Source organism: Polypterus senegalus, chromosome 14, assembly GCF_016835505.1.
Source record: "Polypterus senegalus isolate Bchr_013 chromosome 14, ASM1683550v1, whole genome shotgun sequence".
Taxonomy (NCBI): Eukaryota; Metazoa; Chordata; class Cladistia; order Polypteriformes; family Polypteridae; genus Polypterus; species Polypterus senegalus.
The window spans coordinates 87,492,539-87,520,434 of NC_053167.1; the positions used below are offsets into that span (position 1 = coordinate 87,492,539).

The following is a 27,896-nucleotide window of genomic DNA, read 5'->3' on the forward strand; positions in this document are numbered from 1 at the left end:
AAACAAAACAAATGATTAATGTCTGAATCCGATTTCCTGCACAGACGTACTGTACATGTAGCCAAAAAATGTGCAGGGAAAGATGTAGCACTAGATAGGGAGACTTATTAATGCTGGGTACACTCGCACGCTCGAGGCCAATTTGTTGTGAACAATTCAGCCAAAATAGTTCTTTCGACCAGGGAAAGACACAAAGAATGTAAAAAGTATTGTTCCCCGTTACATCGCTTAGTTAGAAGGGCTTCGTATAGTTAAAACAATTATAAAAAAAAAAAAAAAACGATCGGCAACGCTAATTTCGTTTCTTTTTCTTTTTTTGCAGACTACGATTTGGTACATTTTCGTTAAATCGGTATAGGAACATTTGTTCCCTGAGCCATATGGAAAGCAGTTCAAAGAAGTGTCTTATCAGTATTTCTTTAAGTCGTGACTCCTCCTCCTTTCTGTTTTCGTATTATCCCTCTGGAGTGACGTATGAGACTGTAAGATAAAAGCGTCAGGAATCCCCTGCTGCAGCGTGTGTGTGTGTCGGACTCTGCTTCGCTTAGGAGACGAGGGCGGAGCGCGCGGACTAAAAATCGTGTGAGAAAAAGCGCCGCGGACAGACAGAAAAGCAAAGCCGCTCAACTGCGTGGATCTCAGACTTTATTGATGAATGGATTCAGCGTGTTTCTCTCATTCGCAACGCCAGACTTGCCACATCATGAACCCGGGTGGGCTTTTCCAAGAAAACGCGGAGCGGACAGCGCTGGCTACACAGACTAAGCCGGTTCGGGGAAAATCAGAAAACCCTCGGACTGAACTGGCTCCACTTGTTCAAGACCCCAAGTCTGGAAGGTGTTACTGCAAAGGAAAACTGCTGGGAAAGGTATTCATGAGAGCGCCGAAGCCCTTCTCTCTGTGTGGCCCTTGCGCTGAGCTTCAGAACGGGCGCTCGCTTTTGGCTGTGTGGATTTATGGAATACTTTACCCTCCGCAGTGGCTTCATCTTCTAAAAACTGCTGCATTTGTCCGTATATGTGGAATGTTACCAGTGCGTTGCCAACTTCTTTAGAGGTTATCAGCGGTTTGCGGTCGATTTGATTTTTAGACACAGACTTGGCTGCTCACTCTTGGGATGGAAGCGAGCGATCAGTTTGTGCTTCTCGCTTTGAGAATGTGGGTGCAGTTCCGTTTGGTGTTGCCCTCCCCGTCCCAGGTGCCTATCTGCGTTTCGTTGCACGTCCCAAGCCTAGGTTCCGGTTTACCTTACCGTTGCCCTTCTCAAGCCCAGGTGCCTGTCTGCCTTGTTTCCTTGGCCGGTTCAGCGAGCGCGCTTGTGACTCATCGCTTTCTCACAAGGCGCGGTGCTCTGTCCTAACACGAAACTCGGGGCGTGTGAGGGCTGCATGCCATGCGGGACCTGAGGGCTGAATACCTTTTTTTTTTTAACTCCTGCATCAGAGTTTGATGGCCGGCTGAATGGACTGGCGCATTTTGCATGCCCGCCGCCCTGTCCGGCTGGCTTGATGCGTTAGAGCCAGCGGACTTGCGCTTAATTTATGATTTACATGTCTGCAGCTGGGGGGAAATTAGAAACTTCCTCCTTCTAAAGCTCTGAACAGCTGCTTAGAGATACTGCAGCATGACTCCAAGCCCACCCCCCTTTCCGCCACCATGGGCCTGCATTGCCTTGGCTTATCATGTAGGATCTATTTTTATATCACAACATATCGAATCATTTTTGACTAGACGTTGGAAAATTCTGGGTTATGTTTAAGCTGTTCTACACAGATCGATCGATCGTTATCTCTCAAAATGTAAATACAGCGTCGATCTTGCAGAGTGTGATATTTTTTTTTATTTTAATTTTTTGTGTGTGCTGCTATTTACGACCTGCCCCATGCAAATCGCCAACTATTCAAAACATTGGTGGCTCCTCATTGCGTTTTCAGCTGCGCTTTGCAAATGGTTGACTTTGCATAATTTTGTATGTTTTGAGACTTGGCGTGGAACACGAAATGTAAAGTCAATTTTTTTTTTAGTAACCTTGAGAGGGCTTATAAGCACCTTCTAAGTCATACATTACCTCACCTTTCTTTGCCATGTGTTTTTGAGCAATGATGATGAGTGATTCCTAAATCAAAAATCATTTGGTCCATCCACCTCTTTATTCTGTTTAGTAGCTAAAGGTGCCACTGTCTCTTATCTTGTCTGGTTATATTGAACCATGTGAATAATCAGATTTTATGTGAAAAGCTTCATGCTTTTTTGGAAAAGTGGGGCAATGTTAACACTTCATGTAGTTTACCAAAAAACATTGACTCTCATGGGCGGTTAAGTGTGTGCATGTGCAGCTTAGTGATGACAAAGAGAGGATGTCTTGACCATTTTATTAATAGAAACAGTTGATGCGCCAGTTTGATGCTAGTCAGCACACTGCCTTATTCTTGCCTTGTCAAAACTAGATGGCGGGTGGGTGGGTATTGGCGGGTTGGGGTTGTTCTGCCTTTTGTTGAATATCAGTGTGTCATTACAGCACTATGTAAGTTGGCGTTTGCTGTATTTGTGGGACTTTATGCGGGGAAAGTTTTGTTTGGGTGGTGTGTGCCCTCTGCCTACATGATGTGGTTTTTCCCTAAGTGTTAAGGGATTTTGTGTTTTGCTATATGAATACAGAATTTATGTATTCCTTTATTTTAGGGTGGGTTTGCCCGATGTTATGAGATGACTGACCTCGCCAACAATAAAGTCTATGCAGTGAAAGTTATACCACAGAGTAGAGTTGCAAAACCACACCAGAGGGAGAAGGTATGACCAAGTATTTGTTTATTTATTTATTAATAATGCAATACCATATAAACTACAGTGTGTTGTGCAAAGAAGAATATTTTTGTATGTTTATTAAGCTTAATACTAAGTTTCTCTTCTACCATTGACTTTCTGCAATTGTAGTCCAGTCGCTTCAGCTTCTTCCTCTGCAGTTGCACAAATAGTTTTTCGGTGAATTAGGGGCTATTCAGTCAGACCTTGACTACAAATGGTGTGCCAGGCTTTTGCAGGGCACACTTAATCATACAGGGCCTATCCAAACCTACACATCTTCTATTTTTGGAACCCATTTTTGTCAATTTTATGTTTGCCCTTGAGGCTCAGTTTATTCAGAGAACATTGTGAACAAGTTCTGGGTAACCTAGAATGGGATTTCAGGCCTGAATATACACATCTTCACTTCATTTTGTTTGTGAGTTTGTTCCAGGATAGGTTTCCTATGGAAGCAGAGCAGACTCACAGGGTGATAGTGTGTCACTGGGCACACTTCTGCTCACACCTAAACTAACTTGCATATCTTAAGGAAACTGTACAAGAACTTAGTTTAGTAAAACTTTTTTTTTTTTTTTTCTGCAAAACTCATTCAAATGGTGTTTACCACAAATGTACCATCTAAACTAGAAATTGACCATACCTGAGTCGTAGGACAGATATGGATACTACTAACAATAGAGTTTTCATTTCTGCTGTTCATTTTGTTAGAAAACTCTAACTTTGAAGTGTTTTAAGTAGTCTTTAGTTATAGCTAGTTATATTTAATTTGAGTAGAGAGTATGTTGTTCTGTTTTTATTAACACATTGTTTATGCTTTGATTTTATTTTTAACAGATCACCAATGAAATAGAGCTCCATAAATCACTTTATCACAGACACATAGTGAAGTTTTCACATTATTTTGAAGATGGCGAAAACATCTACATATTTTTGGAAATCTGCAGTCGAAAGGTGGGCGCAAGTCCTTTCACTTTGATAGTTTGTGTTAGCAGTTACAATTGGGGGAATTACAAGGGGAATGAAGAAAAACTTTTTTTTTTTTTTTTTTTTTCCTTTTTACAAATTTTACTCATTGGGGATTTTATTTATTTTTCCCAGTCCTTGGCACACATCTGGAAAGCACGGCATACACTGACAGAACCTGAAGTCCGATACTACCTCAGACAGATCATATCAGGGCTGAAATATCTCCATAACAAAGGCATCCTTCATAGAGACCTCAAGCTAGGTGAGTGGGGCTTTCTTTTACCCTCAGCGAAGTGCCTTCATGCTCTTGTAACAATATGACATGTGACAATGTGACCCAATTTCTCAGTAGTTTTAAAAGCTTCTGAGAAATTATTTAAAAATAAGTGGAAGGAAAATTTTTAATTACAGGTATATGCCAAATTATATTTAACTTGTATGTGTTCCTCCTCCCGACTCAATAGGGAACTTCTTTGTGAATGACAATATGGAGTTAAAAATCGGAGACTTTGGATTAGCTGCCAGGCTTGAGCCAGTGGAACAAAGGAAAAGGTATTTCTTGTAGACCTATGTGTACCATGTGTGTTTTTATTTGTTGTGTTTATCTGTTCTTTTCTTACCGTGTGTTAACTCTTTGGTTTGAATGCTCTTTGTCCTAGAACAATCTGTGGCACTCCTAACTACCTGGCACCTGAAGTGTTAAACAGACAGGGGCATGGACCCGAGTCAGATGTGTGGTCGCTGGGCTGTGTCATGTGAGTATTGCACACAACATTGTTACACTATATGCTAGGTCCCCTGCAGAATGAAGTAAATGACGATCCACAGCCACCAATTCAAATTTGCGCGGGGCAAAGTAACTGGGTTACCAACCACTTCCTGTTCTTTGCCGCCCTCTTTTTTTTTTTTTGTTTCCATTGAGGTCACAATACTGGCTGTTTGCAGTGACTAGCAACTTTGAGATCTATAATTAGTAGAAAAAAGGGGAAAAAAAAGCTCATGTGTGCAATCACAATACATAACTGGACTAGAAGAACCTGACACAGTGTTATTGAATTTCCAGGTATACTTTGCTATGTGGAAATCCTCCCTTTGAGACATCTGATCTGAAAGAGACTTACCGTTGCATCAAGGAAGTGGAGTATACCCTGCCTCATTTTCTTTCGGCTCCGGCTCAGAAGCTCATTGCAGGAATTCTACAGCGTAGTCCGGCCGATCGCCTCACATTAGAGGAAATTGTCAGCCATGAGTTCTTTACCAAGGTACAAAAGCTCCTCAAAGATATGAATGTTGTAAAAATGACTTTAAAGAGGCTTGGATTTACTAGAATGTGTCTCACGATGCCAAACATTGCAACTTCAAGAACCGTTTTCAGTTCTTCTTTTGAAATTCCTTTTTGATGCCTTTTAACGTCTAATGAATGTTTGGAGGTGGAAGCACATATACACTTTAGGATTGCAACTGAGATATATATTGCTACAGGTCTTATTGCATATTTAGCATATTACTTTCTTGCTTAGTTGTTTCTGTTTTGGCATTTCTCCACAGGGCTATACCCCTGAAAAGTTGCCCCCAAGTAGCTGTATCATGGTACCAGAGCTAAACCCTCCGAGTCCTGCCAGGAAATTTTTCTCCAGGGTGGCAAAAAGTCTTTTTGGCAAAAAGTCAAAAGGTATGTGTTTCTTTTACCAATTTATATAGCTCTTTAGACATTTTCGTCACCCAGCCGTCCATTATCAAACCCACTTATTTCAATTCATAGTCGAAATAGGCCGAGTCTATCCTGATGCCAGTGGATACAGGGCAGAGAGTCTGCTTGTTTGTGCACCAGTTTTATACTTTTGCGTGTCCACATTAGGCCAGCAAGGCCTTCAGTTAACCTTACATACTTGTGACATGGGAACAAACATGAAATAGAAAACAAAAAAAATCACACAGACCCAGGGAGACCCTGCAAACTCCAAGGGTCCTTAGGAGAGACTTAATCAGACGGGATGCACCTGTGACCACAGAGTGGAGTGTAATTTGTTTCCTCAACTAGTTCTTTTTTGTTGCTTATTAACTTATTCTTTTTTTTTTCCATTCTTCAGCTGAGAAAAATCCTACAGAGGAATGTGATGACCTTTCAAAGCTGGTGACTGGCTTAGTGAAAACTTCTATCAGTCGACAAATGAGTTACAAGACTGTTGAAGGAAATGAGGTAAGCATCATTCATTTGCATTCTGCAGACTTTGTATGCATCACTGCAGCATTGTGTTTTACCAACCAGATTCCATTTGTCTATTGCTTGGTATGGAATATCCTAGTTGTGTGTGTGTGTGTGTGTGTGTATGTATTTGCACAGATATATATAATGCCCATTTTCAGGTTCAACTATTTTTTTTTTTTTCCTTTTCAAATTTTATAGGGAACTCCTCCCAGCGGTCAGCTTGCTAGTTCCAATGCCACTCCATTAAACACGCAAGCAGAAGAAGAATCCCGAAAGTCAGCATCTCGTTCTTTTAAAGGCCTCGTGGCAGGCAGCAGTGAAGGTTAGTCAGTCTGTTTCTTAGATGTGCATCACTGACTTGAAGTGCACAAGACTTTATGCCGTTCCTGTGGCAGACTCCTAAGAATGTCAATCTGCCTATTCTGAATGGAACAGCACAGATCAAATGTTCTACTTCTAGTTGATTTCTTTTTTTTTTTTTTTTTAAGTAATAGTGTTGACACTTTATTTTAACTAGATTGGTGTCTTATTTCTTAGCTTGTGAAGATGGTCTAACTGCTACTGCTGTTGCTGAGTCTGCAATAAAAGTTTTGAAAAGCTGCCTCTCTACAATGAGCTCTGGTAAGCTGGAAGCCTTGGTGATATTTTATTTGTTTTTACTTTCAGAGTACAGTGGTTCTCATAGTTCACTGTCAAAACCACCACAAATTTTAATCTTGATGTTTCTCTTTTTTTTTTTTTTTAAATTAGCAACCAAGATCTCTTCATGTTTATCCAGGCCCAAGTCCTTTGTATGGGTCACCAAATGGGTTGATTATTCCAACAAATATGGATTTGGCTACCAGCTATCTAATAAGAATATTGGGGTATTGTTTAATGAGGGCACACATTTGAGCCTTTGTGACAACCGCAGGTGAGCTGGGATGGAACATTTTTTGTTTTGCTTTTGTGCTTTAAGAATTTTACGTTTTTCTACTATACAGACGTGTAGAAAAGAATTTATCAATTTATTTCTTTTATTTTTTTCTCGTAACAGAACTGTCCATTATTACTTGACCAACAGCAAACATTTTACTTTCTCGGCTTCTGCTGTACCAGAACAGCTGCTTAACCAAATGCAGATTGTTGAATATGTGGCCAACTATATGGAACAGAATCTTATGGAGGTACTTTTTTGTTTATCCCGATATAAGAGCTTTTTAGGCTAGTGCATCATTCAATACTACGGCCTGCCCAGTGTGTGTGTGTTTTAATGTCCATGTAAAATTTCTCTGAGTACTTCAGCTTACTGCCATATCTCACAGATGTGATCTCTACATTGGCCTGGTATACTTTTGAGTGTGCCTTATGATGGATTGGTGTGGCATCCAGTCTGACTCCTATGTATACCGAGTACACATTTTAAGTATTCAGTATACAAATTCAGTCACATTGTAGACTTAAGGTTCTACATGTACAAGTGATAGTCCTTTTATAAACATATATATGCATATTTAAACTATTAGAGGGTGCCACTCTGGTGCATTTAGTTAGAATGGGTAGCTCACAGCTTCAGTCTTGGGTTTGAATCTTTCTGAAACACACACACGTTTTCTGCCTGTTTGGAGATCAAACATTCTTGCTGTGTCTGAGTTTGCTTTTTTTTTTTTTTTTTCTCTGGCTACTACAGTTTCTCACTTGTCTGAGAGATGTGTATTTGGTTGTTTGGCAACTCTAAATTGACTTGCCTGTGTTTTGTGTCACTCACACCATCCAGGGTTTGTCCCTCACTTTGGGCCCAGTGTTGCTAGATGGGTTAAAAATGAATAATTGGATGGATAAACACACAAATGCTACACATCTTTATTTGGTGGTTTTCCTTAGCCATCATTTTATTTATTTTTCTTTCCACCTTTTAAAATAGATTGTGGTTTATTTTTTCCCCTTGAAAGCTGTTCTTGGTGATTGGTGTTTTGCTGTATTTCATTTTGTAGTGGAGTGGTCTTAACTTTCTAACAAACCATCCGGTGGTCTTTCTTGCAGGGAGGTGACCTCCAGTGTCATGGAGACAAAGCCTCTTCAAATCTACTGTTGCTTCAGTGGGTCAAAACTGACCATGCCTTGGTGATGCTCTTTAGCAATGGTACATTACAGGTGAGAGCAAACCTGCTTTTTTTTTTTTTCCTGCATTTTTATACCAATTGCTTTAACAAAATTGATACTTAAGTTTCATTTCAAATATTCCTGTATTCCATTTCATTAAAATTATTTATTTTGTTTTTTTTAAGCCAGCTGTATGTTGACATGTGTCCATTCTGCTGTTTTACAAGAAGGAACTTACTTGCTTCAGTAAACATGAATATTTCAGTTCCCAAAAATGCAAGGATGTGTATTCACAAACTTGTTTTCCTTTTCAGGTCAACTTCTACAATGATCACACCAAAATTATCTTGTGTAAAACTGAAGATTCATACTTGCTTACTTACATCAACAAGGAACGGGTAGCCTTCACATACAAGATGAGTACTCTGGCTACAGAAGGCTGCTCCCCTGAGTTGTGGCACCGACTCAAGTACCTCTTACATCTTCTGCAGCACAGAGCTGACGCCTAGGCTGACTGAAGAGTGTCCAGTGCAGGGATGACTCCTGGATTGTGCTCCTTCCCCATTCTCCCAGTCTTTGCTATTCCATTCTTTTGCTTCGTCAATGGAGCGACCATCATGGCTAGTGTCTGGCCACTTGGACTATGGTGCAAATCAGTTTTAGTTTTTTTTTTTTTTTAAATTTTCAGATAGTAATTACTGTCTGCACGATCACTACTGTCTTTCCTGATGTGCACACATCTAAAATCCTCTGTTCTTCCCATCGTTGTGAATGAAGACCCTTTTGAGCCAGGCACTTGAGTACATGCTGAACATTAACAAATCTTCCTGGTCACCAAGATTTGGTTTATCTTCAAACTTTAATTTTTATGTGCAAGGTCATTAGTTTTATAAGAGCAAATGACTTCACATGACTGGCAGATTGGGTTTACATTTGCACAACAAATTATTTTAAATGTATATGTACCTTTTTTGAGAGACCGTATTATTGGAAAACGAGTAATGCCTCCTTACAAAAATTAGGTGACCAAGGAGACTGCTAACAAAAGCTTTGTAAATGAATGTAAATGGAAAAAGTGCCTTTCAGTGATAAGCCATGTGCATTAACACCATGCGTCCTGCATAACTGCTCAGCAATGATGGAATACCACTTTAGGTCAAGGCTAGAAGAGGGCGAGGATGAGCCATAATTGACATATCCAGCCTGCCTGCCACAAAGTTTAGACACGTTTCTGTCAGGGTAAACTGGGCAGTTAATGTTTGAATGTGCTATGTGGAAACTTCTTACACTGGGGCTTTGAAGTTCTGCAGATTGATTTCATGTTGTGGATGATCCAACTTGTGAAATTTCTTTTCATTTTTTTTTTTTTTTTTTGTGCCTGGCTCTTATTTCACTGATCTAATCTTCTCCCACTTGGAATGTGATGTTATCCAACTTTCAGTTTGTTGACTGGGATATAAAGAGGAAATATTATTTATTTTGCCCATGAATCAGTAGAAACGTTCAGCTGCATTCATACCGTAGGTTTGTATATTAAAGAAATACATATTTATTTTTATTTATCCACTTGTTTATTTATTATGTTTTCATGTACTACCACATGGAAAATGTTCTTTAAATAATGACCAACCCTTTTTATGGTTACAAATTAAAGTTTATTAAAAAGGCTTCATGCAGACTGTTTTGTTTATTTAGTATTCAATACAACTGGAGTTTAATGGAACTGTTTAATCTTGAAATGAATTGACTTTCTTCCCTGCATAACTTGAAGTGGGTAGGCTTGTGTATAATGGAGTCAAAATGTTGTCACTTCACAAAAAACCTAAACACAATTGGATCTCTTCTGAGCTGATGGTTGTATTTGTGGTAAGGATCATTCAAAACCAAGTCATTTAATGCAAATGAAAACGTATCGTAGTTATTGACACTATAAATTATTAGAAGGCTGTTGCTTAATTTCAGACAAGCAAAAATGCGTGTGTGTGTGTATATATATATATCTATATCTATATATCGATATCGATATCTATATATATAGATATCTCTCTATCTATATATATATAGATATATATCTATATATCTATATATCTATATATCTAGATATCTAGATATCTATCTATATATATATATATATCTAGATATCTAGATATCTAGATATCTAGATATCTAGATATCTAGATATCTAGATATATATATATATATATATATATATATATATATATATATATATAATGTGTGTATGTATGTAGACGGGAAGGATTTCCTTTTTTTTTTTTTTTATGGTTATGATTTGCTGTTCCAATTTTTTTTTTTTGCTAAAGTATACAGTGGTTTTTTTTTTTGTATGGTTTTGGAGGCATTTATAACAGCCTCTTAAAATTCTGGGGAAAACAGTGTTGTAACTGTTTAAGAGGTCTCCAAGAAAGTACAAGGATAATTCAACTTCTCCACATTTCCAAGTTATTGTTCAAAGAATTTGAAGTACTTAATGCGCTAGACACCTGCCAGCAAACCATTATTCTCAGACAATGAATGGTCATTTAAAGCTCCCCACGTGTACACATATCTCGGAGAGCATGCAGTCTCCTTGGAGCAGAGTGTTTACTTGTACCATCTGCTCAGGAACACCAACAATAGTGACACATGAAGAACTTTGTGGTTTTTTTTTTTTTTAATTGTAGGCCTCTAACATCTTGTATTGTTTGGATGCAGTGATATGACAGTTTTATTTTTCATTTCATGTTTTTTTAACAACTTGATGAACATAGTTTTACAGATTTTTGGCTACTGATATCCAGGAAACTCCTCAGTTTTAAGAGTTGTGGAGACTGCAGTGATTACCCCTACTACAAAATAAAGCATAACATTTACTAGAAATGTGTTACAAATCATTTACATTCGTGAATGCCCTGCTTATAGGGCTCCTCCGGTTACTTAGTCAGCAGTAATACTTACTGGAATCTCTGCTTAAAAAGAGAAAAAGGACACCATTTTACATGTGGCATTTTGCCCTTTTACAGACACTAATTGGAATTTTGGGCTGCATACAGTTTGCAGCTTCTTCAGCCACGCTCCTAAAACCGCTCCTCTGCAAAACCTTGTTTTGCTAATCTGGCAGATCATATAATACAGGCAGCCTACAGTTAGGATCTGGATTTTCCTCTGTGCCTCTGATCTTTCAGATGTAAAGAATTATGCGCTCAAGACAAGCTTAGAGGAAGATGGCGTTCATATTTTGGAATGAGGGGATTTCTCCGGGAAGTTTTGAAGCCCAGATGAAATATGGCCATTGTATTACTTGCAGCTCTTTTCACTAGCATTAACATTTCACAGGTTTTAATTCAAACCAGAGGCCAACATAGCTCACAGAATATGTAATTTACAAACTATGGAGGGAAAAAAAAAACCAATAATACACACTATTTCCTTTATTGAATATATAACAATATACAATTATATGTTTATAGAGTACTGAAAAGATATAGTTTCAAAACCATTAAAAATAGTTTATTGATTTTTGACATAATTATTAATCCTAGTAATAATTGGATGAACATAACTGAAATCATGGAATCATATATAAGATTATGCGTAACTCTCGGTTTCTTTTAAACCTGCTAAAACATCTGATGGGACAATACTGCATTAAAAATATTAAGATACACCACCTATTAAGAAAACACATGCTTTGCTTAAACAAGTTTATATATATATATATATATATATATATATATATATATATATATATATATATAATCAGAAATGATTGAAAATGAAAAAACATATACATTGAGTGGCCACTTCATTAAGTAAAGTGCCCTCAATTTACCCCCAGAATAGTCTGAATTCATCAGGTCACAGACTCAGTGAAGTGTTCAAACTGTGGCACAGGGATGCTGGCCCTGGTCAGTTCTGAAGTGTTTCTCTACATCAGTGGACATCTACTCCAAATAGCTCATTCTTCAGATGCCAGGCTGGACTAAAACATAACCTAGTGGTGTAAAGCATCCTTTTGAGAATAGTCAGGAGGAACAAGAATTCATTCTTGTCATGTGTTTCTTTTATTCAAAATATGCCTGAATTCAGAAGTTGTGTTCCCTTATTGACAGCAGCCACACATCACATTTGTGTCTGAAATGAGTAGAACTATCACACACCACGAGTGTCAGCTCGGACTTATTAGTCCTGCACTCAGCTGTCTGTTGGCTAACTGCACAAGCCCTTCAGTCCCCCTTGAATCAACAGGTACATCATCAGCTGTTTTCTTTGGGTGGTGGCGTATTCTTGCTTATTTGTTGTTCGGAATAGCTGCTGTTTCTCACACATGCATGGCAGTGAGCTTTGTACCCACTGTTTTATCACATCAAACCAATTGGTCTTGTCCACTTTCCCCATACATTTGTATGCAATACACACACAGAAAAATAGGTTATTAGCCTAACTAACTTCCTTTTTACAGCATCATCTACACTTACAACGGAGCTGATGAAATAGTAGAGGGAAGGCCTATTGTATCTAATAAACTAAACATTTAGTACGAAAATGTAGGGAAAAAGAAAGATACAATACTGAAGAGAATAAAAACAAAACTGAATAATGAGTCACGTAAATGACAATTGAATGATTGAATAGGACAGAAATTTCCTCATTACAAAAAACAGAAAAAGCACAATCATTTGCAAAACATTTACAGTGAAACTGCACCCTTATGCTTTCTTGTATTTAACAGGGAGATTCTTGTCCCACAAAAAAGTACTAATGAGTCACACAAGACCAACACACATGGAAATACTGTGTGACACTTCTTCTGCGTTTCATATCTTTTTACTGTTCAACTAGCAGCTTCCGTGCCTTATGGAGAAATATGCAAAAATAAGCTATTAAGCTCTGAGTCAGTGATTCCCAAATCTAGCTTATTTTGAACACCAAGTATGCATGCTAGTTTATGTTGTAGCTAGATTAATAATGACTTGATGATACAGTAATCTAAAGTATTATATAGGCAGCCAACAACATTTCAACTTAGGCACTCATTTGGATTGATTTAGCTGATGTAATGCGCACTCAAGACGTACTCCATAAATAAAGGGGATCTGCATTTCACTGAGTGCCTCAATTTAAATCCATCCATTTATTTCCTTTATTTGATTAATCTAAATAAGATGAGAAATGAAATGACCCCATTCCAGCAGAAATACAGGAACAATTAAACTCTCCTGGATGCAACACTTGGCACATAAAGCTCAACTACACCTTGTGTCACACACGTCTACTTTCTGATGACTGGCAATGACAATTACTTGACCACCATTACTGCCTAATCATGCTAGTATTTGCAGAGGCTTCATTCAGAATGTCCAATCTTCTTTCTCCACTCTGCCTTTCTTTGTTTCTTAAGCCTCTCATAATCTAACTTCTTGCTTGGTTTATTTGCTCAGTCCATTGTACTTTTGTATGTTCTTGTTTGTTGACCAACCTCTGCCTTTTTCCCACATCTCCGTCTAACACTGAATTGCTTGTCTCACATTGCCCATTTTTAAACAATGCCACAGGAGGCTTACATTGTAAATAATGTCAAATTGTAAGTCCTGCCATTTGCATAGTTACTAGAAACCTTATTAAAATGGAAAAACAAGCATGAAAGTACAGACACTGCTAACCTATGCCAGGATGCAGCTTACAGCAGGCATAGCAGCTGCACATAAAACTGGGTCAGTGTAAAAGCAGACATAATTAGGCTAAAATGGACTGCAGGTGATAGTCAAGTGATCCCATTGCCGTGTAAAGGCAATCAGGCAGTGCGACAAAGGGAGCCACAGTGCACAATAACACAGCTCAATGTTTTTTCTGTTATATTTTCCGGCTAACAGAGCCTCCAACATGGCAATAGTGATTGATGTTTTTCTCAAAAACATCCCATAACTACACCTGCTGTGTTTCAGTGTAGGAGTCTATATTGTACAGAACAACCGTGTTCCCAGTAGTGCTTTCCTCTCACTGCTTTGGTGGTTTTATTGACTGAGAACTCATTTGCAATGAAAACTAGCAGAGATGAAGATCTGCCAAAACAGGACAGAGAAAACCTGCAGTAATTTCTGTTAGGGATCTAAAAACAAATCGTATATAGAAGTCAGTTATGAGATATCTCAGGTAAAAGTTAATATTTCAGAATACATGTATTGAAATCTAAGAATATTGTACAAGGATAAGTCAAAGAGTATGTTTGTGCCTTTTTTTCTTTGTTTTTTAGCTTTTGGCCAGATTAAGATATTCAATACTATTTGACTTATCCTTGTTTTTCAAACGGTATGATTCATATAGAGGCACAGAGGTGCATTTGCATGATTACTCACAGTACACACCATACACAGCAGCTACCGCAAACAGCGATGAGTTTTTAAAATTAGTAATTGCAAAATTATCATATTTAGGATCCCACAGGCTGCGACTGGCAATTTTCACTCCCTGGTCATTGAGTTGTCCTAGAATGACATTGCACACCAGCTTAAACCGAGGTGGGTTGAGTTCTTTTGCTTTATTTTTGATAAGATCTGCCAGACTCTGAGTTAGCTGGCTACATGTGATAGGGTTGTAGCGCTTGTCTCTCAAAAAGCTGGCAACAGTGACATCCAGAAGATGCTGGACTTTGCCTGTGTCAAATCGACAGCCGTCATCTGGCTCAGTTTTGTAAGTGTTTTCAAACTGAGGTACACGTACAGGCGGACACAAAGGTAGGCCAGAGAAACTAACCCGACCTCCTAACATCCAGGGGCCTATTGACAGTCGTTTGCCCATCGAAATTGATTCTCTGCGACCAAATGGTATACTGTTGTTGAGTATGGAGTTCCGGCGAGAGGAGATTACATTGCGGGCTGCGTCTTTCAGATGTGGCATAGGTTTAGGAATTAAATCCACAGACTGAGAGCTGCGGCGGGTAGAAATGGAGCCAGCACGGGTTCTGGAGGCACCTGGATTCTCAGTATTCAAAGAATTGTTAAACTCTGCCAAGGTCTCCTGTGACAATGGAAGCTGCTTAGCTGCCATATTGTTCAAAAGGTTGAACTGGAAAGCAAAAGACACACAAAAAAAAACTGATTTATATAAGGAAGAAAAATGAATACAATATTTACAGCAATATTCTTTAAACACTACCATATGACATCAATCATCCATCCACCTTCTGAAGCAAAAAGCTTCAAATGATTTCAAACACTAATAAATATGAATACATGTAATGATATGATACATCTGGCTGATTGCTTTAAAGCATATAAGTTATTCAGCACTGAAATCTGTGAGTTTTGCTTGAAGGCAAAATAATTGCTTCAGAAGGATGGAAGATAATATCAGTGGTAGAAACAAAGATCTTCTGATGAAAAGGAAGAGCAGAAGAATATTCAAATACAATCAGTGATCACTTTTTGTTTTCTTAAAAAGATTACAAAATAAAGATCAAGACAAATATGGTTGAAATAATGGAATTTGGTACATGGATATGAAGTATACATTCTTTTTCAATTGTATGATTTCACACATCAGGACATAAGTAACCGCCATCTAGCTCTCACCTATTTAAATCTAGTTAAATCAAACCTTAAATGACAAAAGAGATTTGATTTTAGCATTATTTATTTATTAAAGCCAATTTGTAGAAGCCATGTGTGAAAAGGTAAGAACACTCTAACTACATCCATCTCATTTAAGGTGGCAATTAGAGATAAGTGCTGCTAATCAAGTATGCTTCAACAAGTGATGATCAGAATGTGCAACCACTTCAGCATAAAAGAAGAATGCCTAGCAGTTCAGTTGAGAGCATTCAGGATAATGGCAAAAGACAACAGCAATAATCTCTGAGAAGCAACTGTCACTCATCAGACTGAGAAAGGTTATTAGGATATATCCACATGAAAAAACTCATTATTCTTCAGTGAGATGATTATTTGCAAATGTAGAACATTCAAGACAGTTAGCAATCTTCTGAGGAGTAGACATCCCAGGAATTTACCCTTAAATTCAGATCCTACAATGTTCTGAGAAACTGCAAAACACCCAAAAGCTACATTCAGGAATTTGTAGTCATCTGTTAACGCCAGACCAACAATTAACAAGTATAGCTTTCATGGAAAGGCAGTGAGATAAAAATCTCTTTACTTCCAAAAGAACATGGCAGCATGGCCTTGATTTGAGAAATTGCATCTGAGTGAGGCAGACCAGTCCAAAGTGGAGCTGTCTAGTCATTAAACACAATGCCATGTTTGGAAAAATGAAACACAGCATATCACCACAAGAACCTCACACCACCTTATACTATCTGTCGAGAATGGTGGCGAGAGGGGTGATTTGAAGGTGTTTTTTGCAACCACACGACCTGCATGCCTCATAGTCATCAAGTCCACCTCGAAGTCATCTTTACACAAGTGTAATCTAAAGAAAAATGTGAAGCCATCTGCTGAACAGCCACAATGTTGCAGAATCTGGAACATGCAACAGGATGCTGAGCCAACGTGCCCCAACAAATCTATAAAAGATGAAAAGAATCAGTGTTGTAGAATTGTAAAGTTCAGTAGGCTGTGCGTACACAAACAGCCAAAAAATATCACTGAACTGAAGCAGAAGGACTTGACCAAAATTCCTCAAATGCAACAATAAACCAATAAGCACATACAGAAAATGGCTACCATTTCATTGTAATTTTTTCACACAAGGCTTCTGCAATTTGGATTATTTTCTGTTTAGCCAATAATGTCAAAGAAAAGTCTGACATGTGCTCTTTGTATCCTGAGGTTACATTTTTTTAAATTTTATAATGTGGTAATGGCTAGATGATTGGTAATTACGTCCTAATATGTAAAATATATGATTGAAAGGAATTGTACTGACTTTGCCGTCAAGGATTATTCTAATTGTTTTATTTTTGTTGAATAAATAATGACAAACATAAAAAATATGGTGTGTTTTCTTTGAAAACTTGGGTTAGGTGAGCCTTATTTTAGGATTTTTGATGACTATTTAATATTCAGTTTTGTCCTGAATTTTTTTTAAGCCACACTTGAAATAATTGAAGGCTCTGAAAATACACACCTTCATAACACACTCACAAAATAAGCAATAGAAATACATAAATATGAGGATAAGCAACCAACATATAGGAAATAGCTTACCAGTGATGTCCATAGAACAGAGAAAATAACATGCAATGGTAAATATACAATTCTACTGGCTGCATTGATAGTACTTTTTTAAATGACATTTTTGCTGCATGGAACATAATTACCATTCAAATGTTTTATCAACAATTTGTTTTGATAAAGGCATTACTTCCTGTGGAGTTTGCGTTCTCCTTGTGTGTGCGTGGGCTTCCTCCCACTGTCCAAAGACATGCTGGTTAGCTAAACTGGCAATACTAAACTGGACCTAGTATGTGCTTGGTGTGTGGGTTGTATGAGTTTGACCTGTGGTGGCTGGGATGGGCTCCAGCCTCTAAACCTCAATGCTGGTCTGGATTAAGCAGGTTATAAAAATAACATGAAACAACACTCCTTTGTTTTCAATCTATTTGGTGAACTATTTTCATTACCTTTTTTTCTGGAAAGTTGTGTTAGTTCATGTTTTCAAATATTCACTGCATCATTGCTCCTAATTTAAATGAACCTAAATGGATCCTGACCTCTTACGTCCTTTCCATTTCTGAAATGTTGCAGGGCAGGTCTGGGACATTTAACAGAGATAGAGAGAGAGAGGGGGGTTAGGAGCATGCGCTGATAAAACTCATTGCCGCACCCACCACATGACAAATCAACTCATGATTAGGACCCAAGTGCAGCCATGCGATGGGTGACACCTCAGCACCACACTAGTTCAGATGGAATGGAACAGTGTGACGTTTTTTTTTATGGTGGCTGGAGTGCCAATTCTTTAACAGATATTCCACAACCGGGAAACATAATGTCCACCATACTATTTGTCTTGGATATTTTGCCATCAAATAGAAAGTAAGACCAACACCTGGTGGCAGAAATAATATTAAAATGAAGAGATTATGATAATACGGATTTAGCAGGAAAATGATGTTAAACATCTGCTGTATTCCTGTATGTCTTTCCTCCAAAAAACAACCATAATTAGTCACACAACACATAGTTCTAAGACACATGTGCTGACAAGAAATATTTCCTTCTTCACTTTTCTGCTAATGTTATCTAAATCATCAAGTACTGGATAACACAGCATCAAAAGAAGAAAATTCAACCTACCACAATTGTTTTTAAGCCCACAGTGACTGATGAAAAGAAAACACAAGCGCTGAGGGGGCAGAAGATTTCACTTGCACACATACCTGGCTCCATGAAAAATGACGGGGAAATGGTATGAAAGTAATGAAGAGAATCCCTTCTTGTAAAAGAAGTTATTTACGGTAGGTAGCAGTCGACTTTTCAGTTTGCATTTTACTGTGGAGGGACATTCCCTGTCTCTTGATATGAGCAGGATGCTTATTTGTTATCAGATGTCTTTCTACTGCCTACTCCACACATGATTATAGTGATTGGAAATATACTGATTTTATTTTAAATTATTCTGATTCTTTTTTGGAAATTCTGCATCGAGAAATGAGACTGTTTTGGGTTATGATTTTACACAGGAATAAATGTGCCTGGCAGTTTCAGCCTGCATTCCATAGTCATACTATTTATTTGTTTTTTGTTTTTTTTGCGGACAGGAAGCAGCTTTTTGAGAAAGCTTTAATCACACACCAGGTACGCAACTGAATTGTTTCAGTTAAATAGTGAGATTGGATGAACTGCTGTATTGGTCTTTGACTACACCATAATTTTTTCATTTAATATTTTCTACTTCCTCTCTTTATATTCTACTTCTGGGCTGGCAGCAACAGGTGCAAGGCAGAAAGCCACCAGGGCACATGCCAGCTGTTCATTCTAGTGTAAGTCAATGGCAGCCTTACAAAAATCACATCAAGGGAAACTAAGTGATACCAGAAACCCTGGCATGATACTTATGGACTATGGAAAAAGATGAATTCATCAAGGGGAGAGCATAAACACTTCACACAAAAGGCACCTCAGCCTGGTACTGATAATGCTTAATTACATGAAAAGTATCACATTTATGCAGAATCTGTTTTATTTTTAGCACTGATGAGGTGGGCTTCCAACGCTTCCAAGTGATGATACATTAAACCAGTGCATATGTAAAATGTATGCAGAATTAAATTTCTAACATTTATACCATAAACTTGAATAGATAAAATATCCTGGGATAATGATTTCAATATATAATATCAATGGAGGTAATCACATTTGTATTTTAAATTGCAATAACTAAGTGTGCATTTTACAACACTCATTTTATTTGCCATATATTTGTATACATTGAAGTATACAAAGGAAGTGCTGGGGGGAAGACTTAAAAGGACACCCGGAGAGCTGCCGGGAGAACAGCCGGCACTTCCGCCACGCTGGGGTGTGGCCAACGGGGGAGTGTCGGAAACACCTGGAGCTCATCCGGGGAATGGATAAAAGGGGCCGTCTCCCTTCATTCAGGGCTGGAGTCGGGTGGAAGAAGGACGAGGCACGAGAGAGGTGTGGAGGCGGCCCGAAGAAAGGCATTGTGAGGCCAGGACTGTGTGTGTTTGGGGTTTGTGCACTATTTGGACTGTATTCTGAGTCTGAGTGACTCAATAATTGTAAATATTTGTACATAATAAACATGTGATGGTGATTTACAACATGTCCGCCTGTCTGTGTCCGGGTCAAGTCCACACTATATATATATATATTATATACACACACATACATATATACATACTATAAATATTTTTATTATGCCCTATTAGTGTGGTGCTACCCGAGTTTTGAATCCTGTGCCCAGTCATTTTCCTGGAGTTTGCATGGTCTCCTTGTGTATGTGAGTACTGCAATTTTCCTCCCAAATTCCTAAAGACTTGCAGGTAAGGTTAACTGTTTACTTTAAATTGGATAGTGTCACTGAGCACATGTGCACGAGTGGGTTCGGCCATGGACTGGTACCCTGTTCAGTGCTGGTTCCTTGTCTTAAATATGATACCGTAAGAATAGGCTCTGGTTCATTACAAGATTGCACTGTCTCACCATTAATGACTATGTAAGGTGTTCTGTTTTGATAAAATTTAATCAAATTAATCTTTTTCAAATATATTTTGCTACAGCAAAGCCTAATATAAAAAAATATGTTCCATTATAATAAGAACAACTCTGACTGAAAATATCTTCTAGCATTCCAACTTAAACTGTACTGATCAGGAATGCAAATGTTAAAAAAGCAACTTCGATTCCTTACCTTTAAGCATCAGATGAAATGAAGGCTAATGCAAAGAGGTCCTCTTGAATCTGAACAGCTTTCTACGTTTACGCAGTAAATGAATTTAAAGCTAATGCAAGGAAATCTTCTTGAATCCAAAAAACTCTGACACACTTGCTTGGGCACGTGATTAGTCAGTACTATCCTAATAGCTTTGCTGTGCAAGTTTAATTATTTGACATATCTTGGTAACATATTAGCCACAAGGGCAACACAGGTCAGAAGAAACAGCAACAGAAGAAACAGCAACAGACTGAAACCAAAGCAGGGCCACAATCACTCCCAAGAAAGACAGCAAAACTGGGCATTGTGCCACCCACAATGTCACCATAGCAAAGTGTTTTTTTTTTTTCTTGGGCTATAATTTATTTTACATTGACCTTTATTTTCCTGAATAGGACATGGCAAGCTTATCATGGTGTCCCAGAACTTCCTTTGTCTGCATTTAGAGTGCTGGTCTTTGAGAAACCAGAACACTAGCTTTGAGTGTACCTTAGTTACTTATCTGTCTGGAAGTCAATAATCTTTGTGAGTAACTTAATATCTTAAGTTCCATTACTTATATGGAAACCAATACAAACAAATATCTGATGTCTCACTTCAAATGCCTATAACTGCCATTTTCCAAAACTATTGTCCACAATATTTGAAGGATTTGTGCAATTTATTCCACGTGTAGGCAGGTTTCCCCAGCATTAAAAAGAAAGTGTCTTTGACTTTATGAATTCTAACAGCAACCTTTACAAATAAGATTAATGCAATTAATATACAGTAATTAAACACATGGAAATTATAAATTCACATGCAAATTCACATTACTCAAATGCATGTGTTTACCTTAAATAGACTGTCATACCTTTAAAAGAATAATTGGAAATAATTTTGCAGGTTTTATTTTAAAACTGTATCTATGTGCAGGAAAAGCACATCTGAACAATTGTTTAAGAAATGACAAAAAATATTTTGAGTAAAAGCTCTTTGCATTCCTCAATCCATCCATTTATTTCTGTACCTGTGTATCCAATTCAGGGTTGTGCAAATTGGCAGCTATGCCATAATTAATTGGTTTCAAGGCTGAAACAGTCAAAGATATGGTGCCAGTGCATTTTAGGGCACGCACAATCACTTACATTGTATTTATCAATTAACCTAACCTGTAAATGTTTGATTTTAGGTAAAACTTAAAAATAGACATGTGCTCCATGAATGGTTCATTCTTGCATTATTTCAAAACGTATTGCATTACTTTTCAAATATATTGGCAAAAGTGTGTCATTGTTTCACAGATATATTGCCTGCTACTGCCAGCATCAGAAAAGAGTTTGCTGTGCGCAATCAAATAACAAAAACCTTTAAGTAATATAAATTTAGTTTTATTCCACTTTTAGCTTTAACTCCCCCATCCATACAACAGATAAACTAAATACCCCAAAATTGTAAAAACGCTTTGACTGATATGGATGAAACTTGCTGACATTATAGAAAATTAGCCAACACACATATTTATATTTGTTAATATTTGTTGGTAATACAGTTGTATCAATTGGGGTATTCTTAGGAACCCCATCCTTTTTCTGTCTCACCACAGAGAAAAAGCGCTTGCAGTTCATGCAAATGAATGCCGCTAGCGTAGACAAATGGGGATGCAGCTTTAGGAAAATGAATGCTGCTACTAGAAGTGAAATGGAAGACAATTTGGTGAAGCTTTTGGAAGATGTGCTTAGCAAGTTATGTTACTGAGTACATGTAGCACAGTACTCTGTTCTGTTGGCATCTACTTACTTCTTGCAATGCAGTACAAAATATAAACCAATTCAAAGAAGGGGTTGTCTCCATGGATTTCTGAGTATATACATATACTTTGAACAAAAGGGTGGGGGACAACAGGCCTTGTTGATAAAATAAATGCAATGTTGTGGAGAAATATGGACCACAATGTGCCTCTACGCTCTGGTTTGCAAAGCAAAAACAAAAGTGCTGGTACATGGTATCGCCCAAATTTAAGCCCTGGGTACAACATAAGCCACGAGCAATGGAACAACTTGGTAAGTTTAAAGAGTTGTGCAATACAGTAAAGAGAACCCCCTGCCGTACAGAAGCTGGCCACTGTACACTGTACAGTAGTTCACAATACTATTTCTATTCACCTGTTCTTTTCTGTACAATGCTTTAAAACATTCAATTTATTCCATAATTGTGCAGCATGTAAACATCATTGTTGTATGTATTAAGTTAAACTAAACCACAATTCACTGCATACTGCTTTTGATGTAAACCCCCCAAAACTTTGTAACAGCTGTGAACGCTGGCCCGGACACACACAGATGGACAACATAGTTCCACCCAACACACGTTTATTTTCACAATATTTACAATTAGTGCACTCACAAACCCCAGTGCCTCCAGCACCGATTCCCCCAATGTCCAGGCCACACAGTCCTGTGCCTCTCTTTCTCCTGGCCGCCTCCAGTCCTCACTCCAGCTCCGTCCTCTTCCACCCGACTTCCGCCAATGACTGGAGGGAGGCGGCCCTTTTATAGGAACCCGGATGGGCTCCAGCTGCTTCCGGCAATCTCCGCGGACACACCCCGTGTGGCGGAAGTGCCGTCTGCGCCCCCGGAAGCCGTCTGGGTGTCCCCTGTCACCTTCCCCCCGGCACTTCCTGGTGTGGCGGAAGTGCCGGCTCCCGGGATAATCAGGCACTGGGCGCCGCCTGGCGGTGGCCACGGGTCCCTACAGGGCTGGGCTTTCAAGCCCTCTACCCGAGGCCTCCAGCATAACCAGGATGGACGCCCCCTCTCGGTCTGGAGGAGGCACAAGCCCTCCTCTGGTCCTCCTGGGCGTCCTGGCCGGGGCCCACACAGCATAAAATTATAGATCAAAAGCATTACATTCAAATCTGAATGAAGCTATTTTTACAAGATATGCTACAGAAGAAATTATTATTATTCCCATTATATTAAATTCCTAGTACTTCTATTAATTACCTCTTTGAACTATAAAGAATACAGTTTCCTACAAAATTGTTAAAAAAATTACAGTGATCATCAATTAAAGCCAAGGACAATCAGTAGGAAAAGCAAGAATTGATCTATGACAAGAATATTTTATTCATAGCCAATTGTATGTAGTATATTCGTGAATGAGATCCAATGAATTAATACTATTAACTATAACTAATATGGTATAGAGAGACAGAAACTTACTAATCCCAAAGGAAATTGCAGATACAAATGTTAAATATTTTAAAACACATTGTAAATAGCTAATTTGTAGGCAGTATGGTTCATTCTTAGTCTGGTTGCTGAAAAAATAAAGGTTGGCAGAGAACTGAATGCATTTAGTGCTATACTGTATATAAAGTGAAGAATGCTGGTCTGCAACCCAAAGAAAACCCTGATGGGCTGCTACAAACTTCTCTCCTAAAAGAGGGCTATTACTCTAGAAGGCAAAACAGTAATCAAGTCACTGCAAAGCACTTTGTGATCTGGGGTGAAAGGAGTGTGAGTGCGCTAAACTAGGATTGTAGTGATATAAATTAGTTTGTATTAGACATGGGCACTTTGCATTCAGTGTTTGCTAGTCAAACATTACACATTTAATCCACCATGCTACTGTTTATTTAAGATAAAACTCATTTCAATTATAGTAATTGAAGCTGACCCCCCTCATAATCCTGAATTGGATTAATCAGGTTTGAGAATGTTATGAAACAGAAACCACAAACTGATAAAAGTGTCAAAACTTTCATTTGAAGATCAGCAGTGGTTCAAGGTTTAGCTCTAACCCATATGAAAAGCAGTGTCTATTTCAAGCATACAATGGAACTTCATTTTTAAATTTGCTTCTGGCTTGCCTCTTCCTACTTTTTTAAACAATACAGTGTTAGTTTGAAATTTAAAGCAGTATCTATTTCAAGTATACAAAGAAACTCTACTTTTAAATATGCTTTTGGCTTGCTTCTTCCTACTTTTTTAAAACAATACAGTGTTAGTTTGAAATTTCAACTGTTCAAAAATTTTAGAGGGTATCTGTGGGACCTTAAGATATTTAGTCTTTTCAGGGGTGAAATACTTTTCAGAGACCAGACATGCCTGAGCATTATCTGTTTTATGTAGATGGATGTTAAAATGTATTACTGCTGCACAGTTTGTCTAGAAATTCCAAAAGCATATCTAGTAAACTTTCGACGATTGTACTGTAGTGTTGGGTACTACCTGAGCTTGAAATTGCGCTAAAAGCGTATGATGTCAGCATTATTCCCATAGTGGCTGTCACAAACATTAAGCGAAAGATCAGTATAAAATATTAACAATTTTTTGTTGATACGCTTCTTCATAAAGTAGTATGAAAGTAAACTTGATGTGCTACGGTGTCCTTAATCTTACTTGTCTGTACATAAAATATCCGGCTCAAGGTAATACAGCAATAGGCTGCGCAAGGCTGTAACCATACCTCTCTACCTGTAATACACGCTAATCCCCTCAATCGATCTTGATGAATTTCGGCGAAACGACAAGCTTCAGAACAAAACTTACGAAATGCAAATTTCACGCAGTCAAAAAGTGAGCGGGGGTGGAATGAGTGCTGTGAGGCGATCACCGACTTCATTGGAGAATCTGAGTATACACTTACACTGTCCCGTACTATACTATATATATCGTCCGTATCATTACGTTAAAAATGTTTTTATTAACGTTCGGTTTTTCATTCATTCAAACTCAACCCCCACCTTCTTCAGCCAATCCTCAGCCGCTTTCTTCTATGCCTGCTTGTCAAGCTGCTGGCGGTGTTACGTAGCAGCCAGTATGACCTCTAAAAGTTAACATAAAACTTTTTTTTTTTCCCCAAGTTACTTTGTGTAACGTTTACTTACAATAACAAAATATAACGCGTGTTTTGTTTTCATAATGACTTCGAAATGTTCTCCACTACCCACCGCTTGCAAACACGGACGTGCAACCGCGTTTACTGCAGCCCTACGGAGTCTAGTCAACAATCCTGAATTCAGGTGAGAGACCGACTGTGAAAGATTTCAAAGAAAGCCCGATGATTCGTACAAAATGCACAGGCCTTATGAAGTTCCCCGGACGGTGAGCATACGATGTCTTCAGAAGTGTTTTATGTTAACAAGTAAAGTTGTCTGGATAGCTAACGAATAAACGAACAATCGAGAAGACATCTTTCAGGCGTTATTATTTTTTTTTTTTTTTGGGGAAAAAGTTTCAGTTTGCGCAATTACACTTCCGCACTTTTCTGCTATAGGTCAGTCAGCTGTTACGCTGTTAGAAAGCGAAGGTGCTTAGCAGAAGGTCCTTCATGCCTTCGCAGTGAAAGTGATAAGCGCTGCTATTTGTTTTGCTAAATCACATTACGTTGTATGGCACGGACGTTTGTTATTTTATCAGTATTTTTCTTTATAATATAAAGCAGATTTAAGATTTCAGACACGTATCTTGATTTTCTAAGAGATATAAACTTAAGAAATGTTAGGAGTCTTTTAGGAGAAAAGGTACGATATGACACAATGAGATTTCAGAAATATTCTGCGTTTTATTTTGAAGAAAAACAAATAAATGACAAATACGAGTTATGTCCAGAATTGGTTACCGTCTTATATTTTTTAATAAAAAAAAATCTGTATTTTTAGAATATATTAATAAAGTTCAAATTTAGGTAAGTTTAAAAGAAGTATTTAGAAGACTCAGAAGGCAAGATTGATTAACTTACCTTGGTAAATAACTTGCTATTAAAATAAGTTCTTTTATGGTTAAGTAAATCGGTTGGACACCTTTGTCATTTGTCGGTGGTGGCCCTTCAAATGTGTAAACGGACTTCTAAAAGCCGATGTAGTTTAGGTAGTTGTACAATCCCATCCTATTTTAAACGCTGCTCTGCAGCTCTGTCGTTGTATACTTATAATTATATGAGTCCTGTGTTGTAAGAGCTTTTCATTCATTATCCAGACCAAAAAACATCTCTCTGGGGTCAGTTCCATAGTAACTTTTCAAAAACAAAACAAAAGTCTCTATCTGTGTCAAAGGGTCATCTCCTGACAGATTAGAGAGATTAGTAAACATCTACTATTGCCTAATACAAGTGTATTGAAGCATGTTGGTATCTGAGTGAACATGGGACTAGAAGATGCTTGCTTGATCCTCGGGTGATTGTTTCTGCACTTTGCAAAAGTAAAAATCTTTGACAGGTGATTGCTGAAGTGAAAGTTGCTTAATGAGTTATATGTAAATGTTGGCATCACTTGCATACTGATTCAGGATTGAATCATCCCAGTACCTCCTATAATGCAAAAGTGTGACCATTAAGAGTGATAAGGAGTTGTACCAATTATTGTTGCATAAACCTATCATTATACAAACGTTGACATCTCATATCCTTGAGCAAAGTATAATATTTTTCATTTGCTTCTAAGTAAATGTTTACAGAAACTCTTGACTCAGGCAGAAGATCTAAAATAAAAGGTTACATCTGTTTCACGTGTTATGCCATTTAGTGCACAAAAACTATTTGGGTTTGAAGCTCGAAGGTTGCAAATTAATTTAATAATACAGTCTTCGCTCCTAGTGTCTCAAGTGGTATAGGTAACTGTCATTGTACATGTGCCTTCAGTACACATAAAATTCTTTAAAAGACAGTTCTGACAGTTAATACTATGTAAAACAGATTGACTGCTTATTAAGGTAGGCATTGAGGTGGTTCAGTGATTAGCATTACTGTCACGCCTCAGGGTTCTAGATTTTCTTTCCAAACAAGTCACTATTTGTGTGGTATCTCCAGCTCCCCTCAGTATTTCAATAATGTCTGTGTTAGGTGATTGGCCTCCTTTTTAAATTGTAGGTAGCTAGACTGTAGCATCTTAGATTTTCAAAATGTGGAATCAAGAAATTAATGGATGATATTTTCAGAATTGGTGTTAGCTTGGTTTGATTTTGATAGTAAAAATAATGGGAATGGTAACAATTTGGGGTTAAGCACACTTTTTTCCCCTTTACTACCTATGATTTTCAAAAATTATTAAAAAGTTTTTTTTCTAATATATGGGCACATTATGGGCTTTCTTGAATATAGAAATTGTATAATGTGTGATCAGAGATTTTTGCTTTATTTATATCCATATTTGTTCCAATTTAAGTGTGTTTGCTTTTAATGCGAAAAGCACCTATTGTGATTACCATATATGTCTGTGTGTTCATCAGTCTGGTCATATGAAATGGCTCAAATCCCAGTGGACCAAATTTGCTGAAATTTAGCACACTTATTTTTCAAGGAAATTTGTCCAGAAAGTTTAGTTTTTGTTTAGATATTTAAAATAGAATGTGCTGTACAGAGTTTTTCATATTTCAAAAGTTCACATTGAAAAATATTAGCGAATTTGCAAAATTGTCAGTCTTAAAACAGTGAAACATTCAGTGCGACTTTAGATACTGATTAATTTGCGGTTCCAATTTTACCCCGAGAGACT

At 37.9% G+C, this 27,896-nt stretch overlaps 3 protein-coding genes across 6 annotated transcripts in view; 2 read left to right on the forward strand and 1 right to left on the reverse strand.

Moving 5' to 3' along the window:
* Nucleotides 1–510: 510 nt before the first annotated feature.
* On the forward strand, nt 511–9,740 carry plk3 (polo-like kinase 3 (Drosophila)). The gene is made up of 15 exons (XM_039735231.1): nt 511–868; nt 2,683–2,790; nt 3,640–3,756; nt 3,904–4,033; nt 4,236–4,323; nt 4,431–4,526; nt 4,835–5,033; nt 5,320–5,443; nt 5,862–5,971; nt 6,179–6,302; nt 6,518–6,601; nt 6,731–6,893; nt 7,017–7,146; nt 8,003–8,113; nt 8,377–9,740. The coding sequence occupies exons 1-15, from the start codon at nt 656–658 to the stop codon at nt 8,569–8,571; spliced, it is 1,992 nt and encodes a 663-aa protein (XP_039591165.1). The 5' UTR covers nt 511–655; the 3' UTR covers nt 8,572–9,740.
* Nucleotides 9,741–11,872: 2,132 nt separating this feature from the next.
* Nucleotides 11,873–27,896, reverse strand: part of LOC120514587 (tctex1 domain-containing protein 4) — an 85,536-nt gene continuing 69,512 nt past the window's right edge. For 2 of the 3 annotated variants that reach the window (XM_039735054.1, XM_039735053.1), the window contains exon 3: nt 11,873–15,124. In XM_039735054.1, coding sequence (XP_039590988.1) covers nt 14,408–15,124 — 717 coding nt within the window. In that variant the 3' untranslated portion in view covers nt 11,873–14,407. Of the gene's footprint in view, nt 15,125–26,146; nt 26,363–27,896 lie in introns of those variants that run through there. The other variant, XM_039735056.1, reaches the window with a different exon arrangement.
* LOC120514586 (BTB/POZ domain-containing protein 19-like) overlaps nt 24,635–27,896 on the forward strand; it is a 60,575-nt gene continuing 57,313 nt past the window's right edge. Inside the window, exon 1 of one of the 2 annotated variants that reach the window (XM_039735050.1) lies at nt 24,635–25,427. In XM_039735050.1, coding sequence (XP_039590984.1) covers nt 25,327–25,427 — 101 coding nt within the window. In that variant the 5' untranslated portion in view covers nt 24,635–25,326. Of the gene's footprint in view, nt 25,510–27,896 lie in introns of both variants that reach the window. The other variant, XM_039735052.1, reaches the window with a different exon arrangement.

Bases quoted from the DNA above. Each gene is read 5' to 3' on its own strand.
- plk3 (XM_039735231.1), top strand. From the start codon at position 656: ATGGATTCAGCGTGTTTCTCTCATTCGCAACGCCAGACTTGCCACATC. The intron at 6,894-7,016 runs GTGAGCTGGGAT...TTCTCGTAACAG, and splicing joins AGCCTTTGTGACAACCGCAG to AACTGTCCATTATTACTTGA. The intron at 7,147-8,002 runs GTACTTTTTTGT...TCTTTCTTGCAG, and splicing joins TGGAACAGAATCTTATGGAG to GGAGGTGACCTCCAGTGTCA.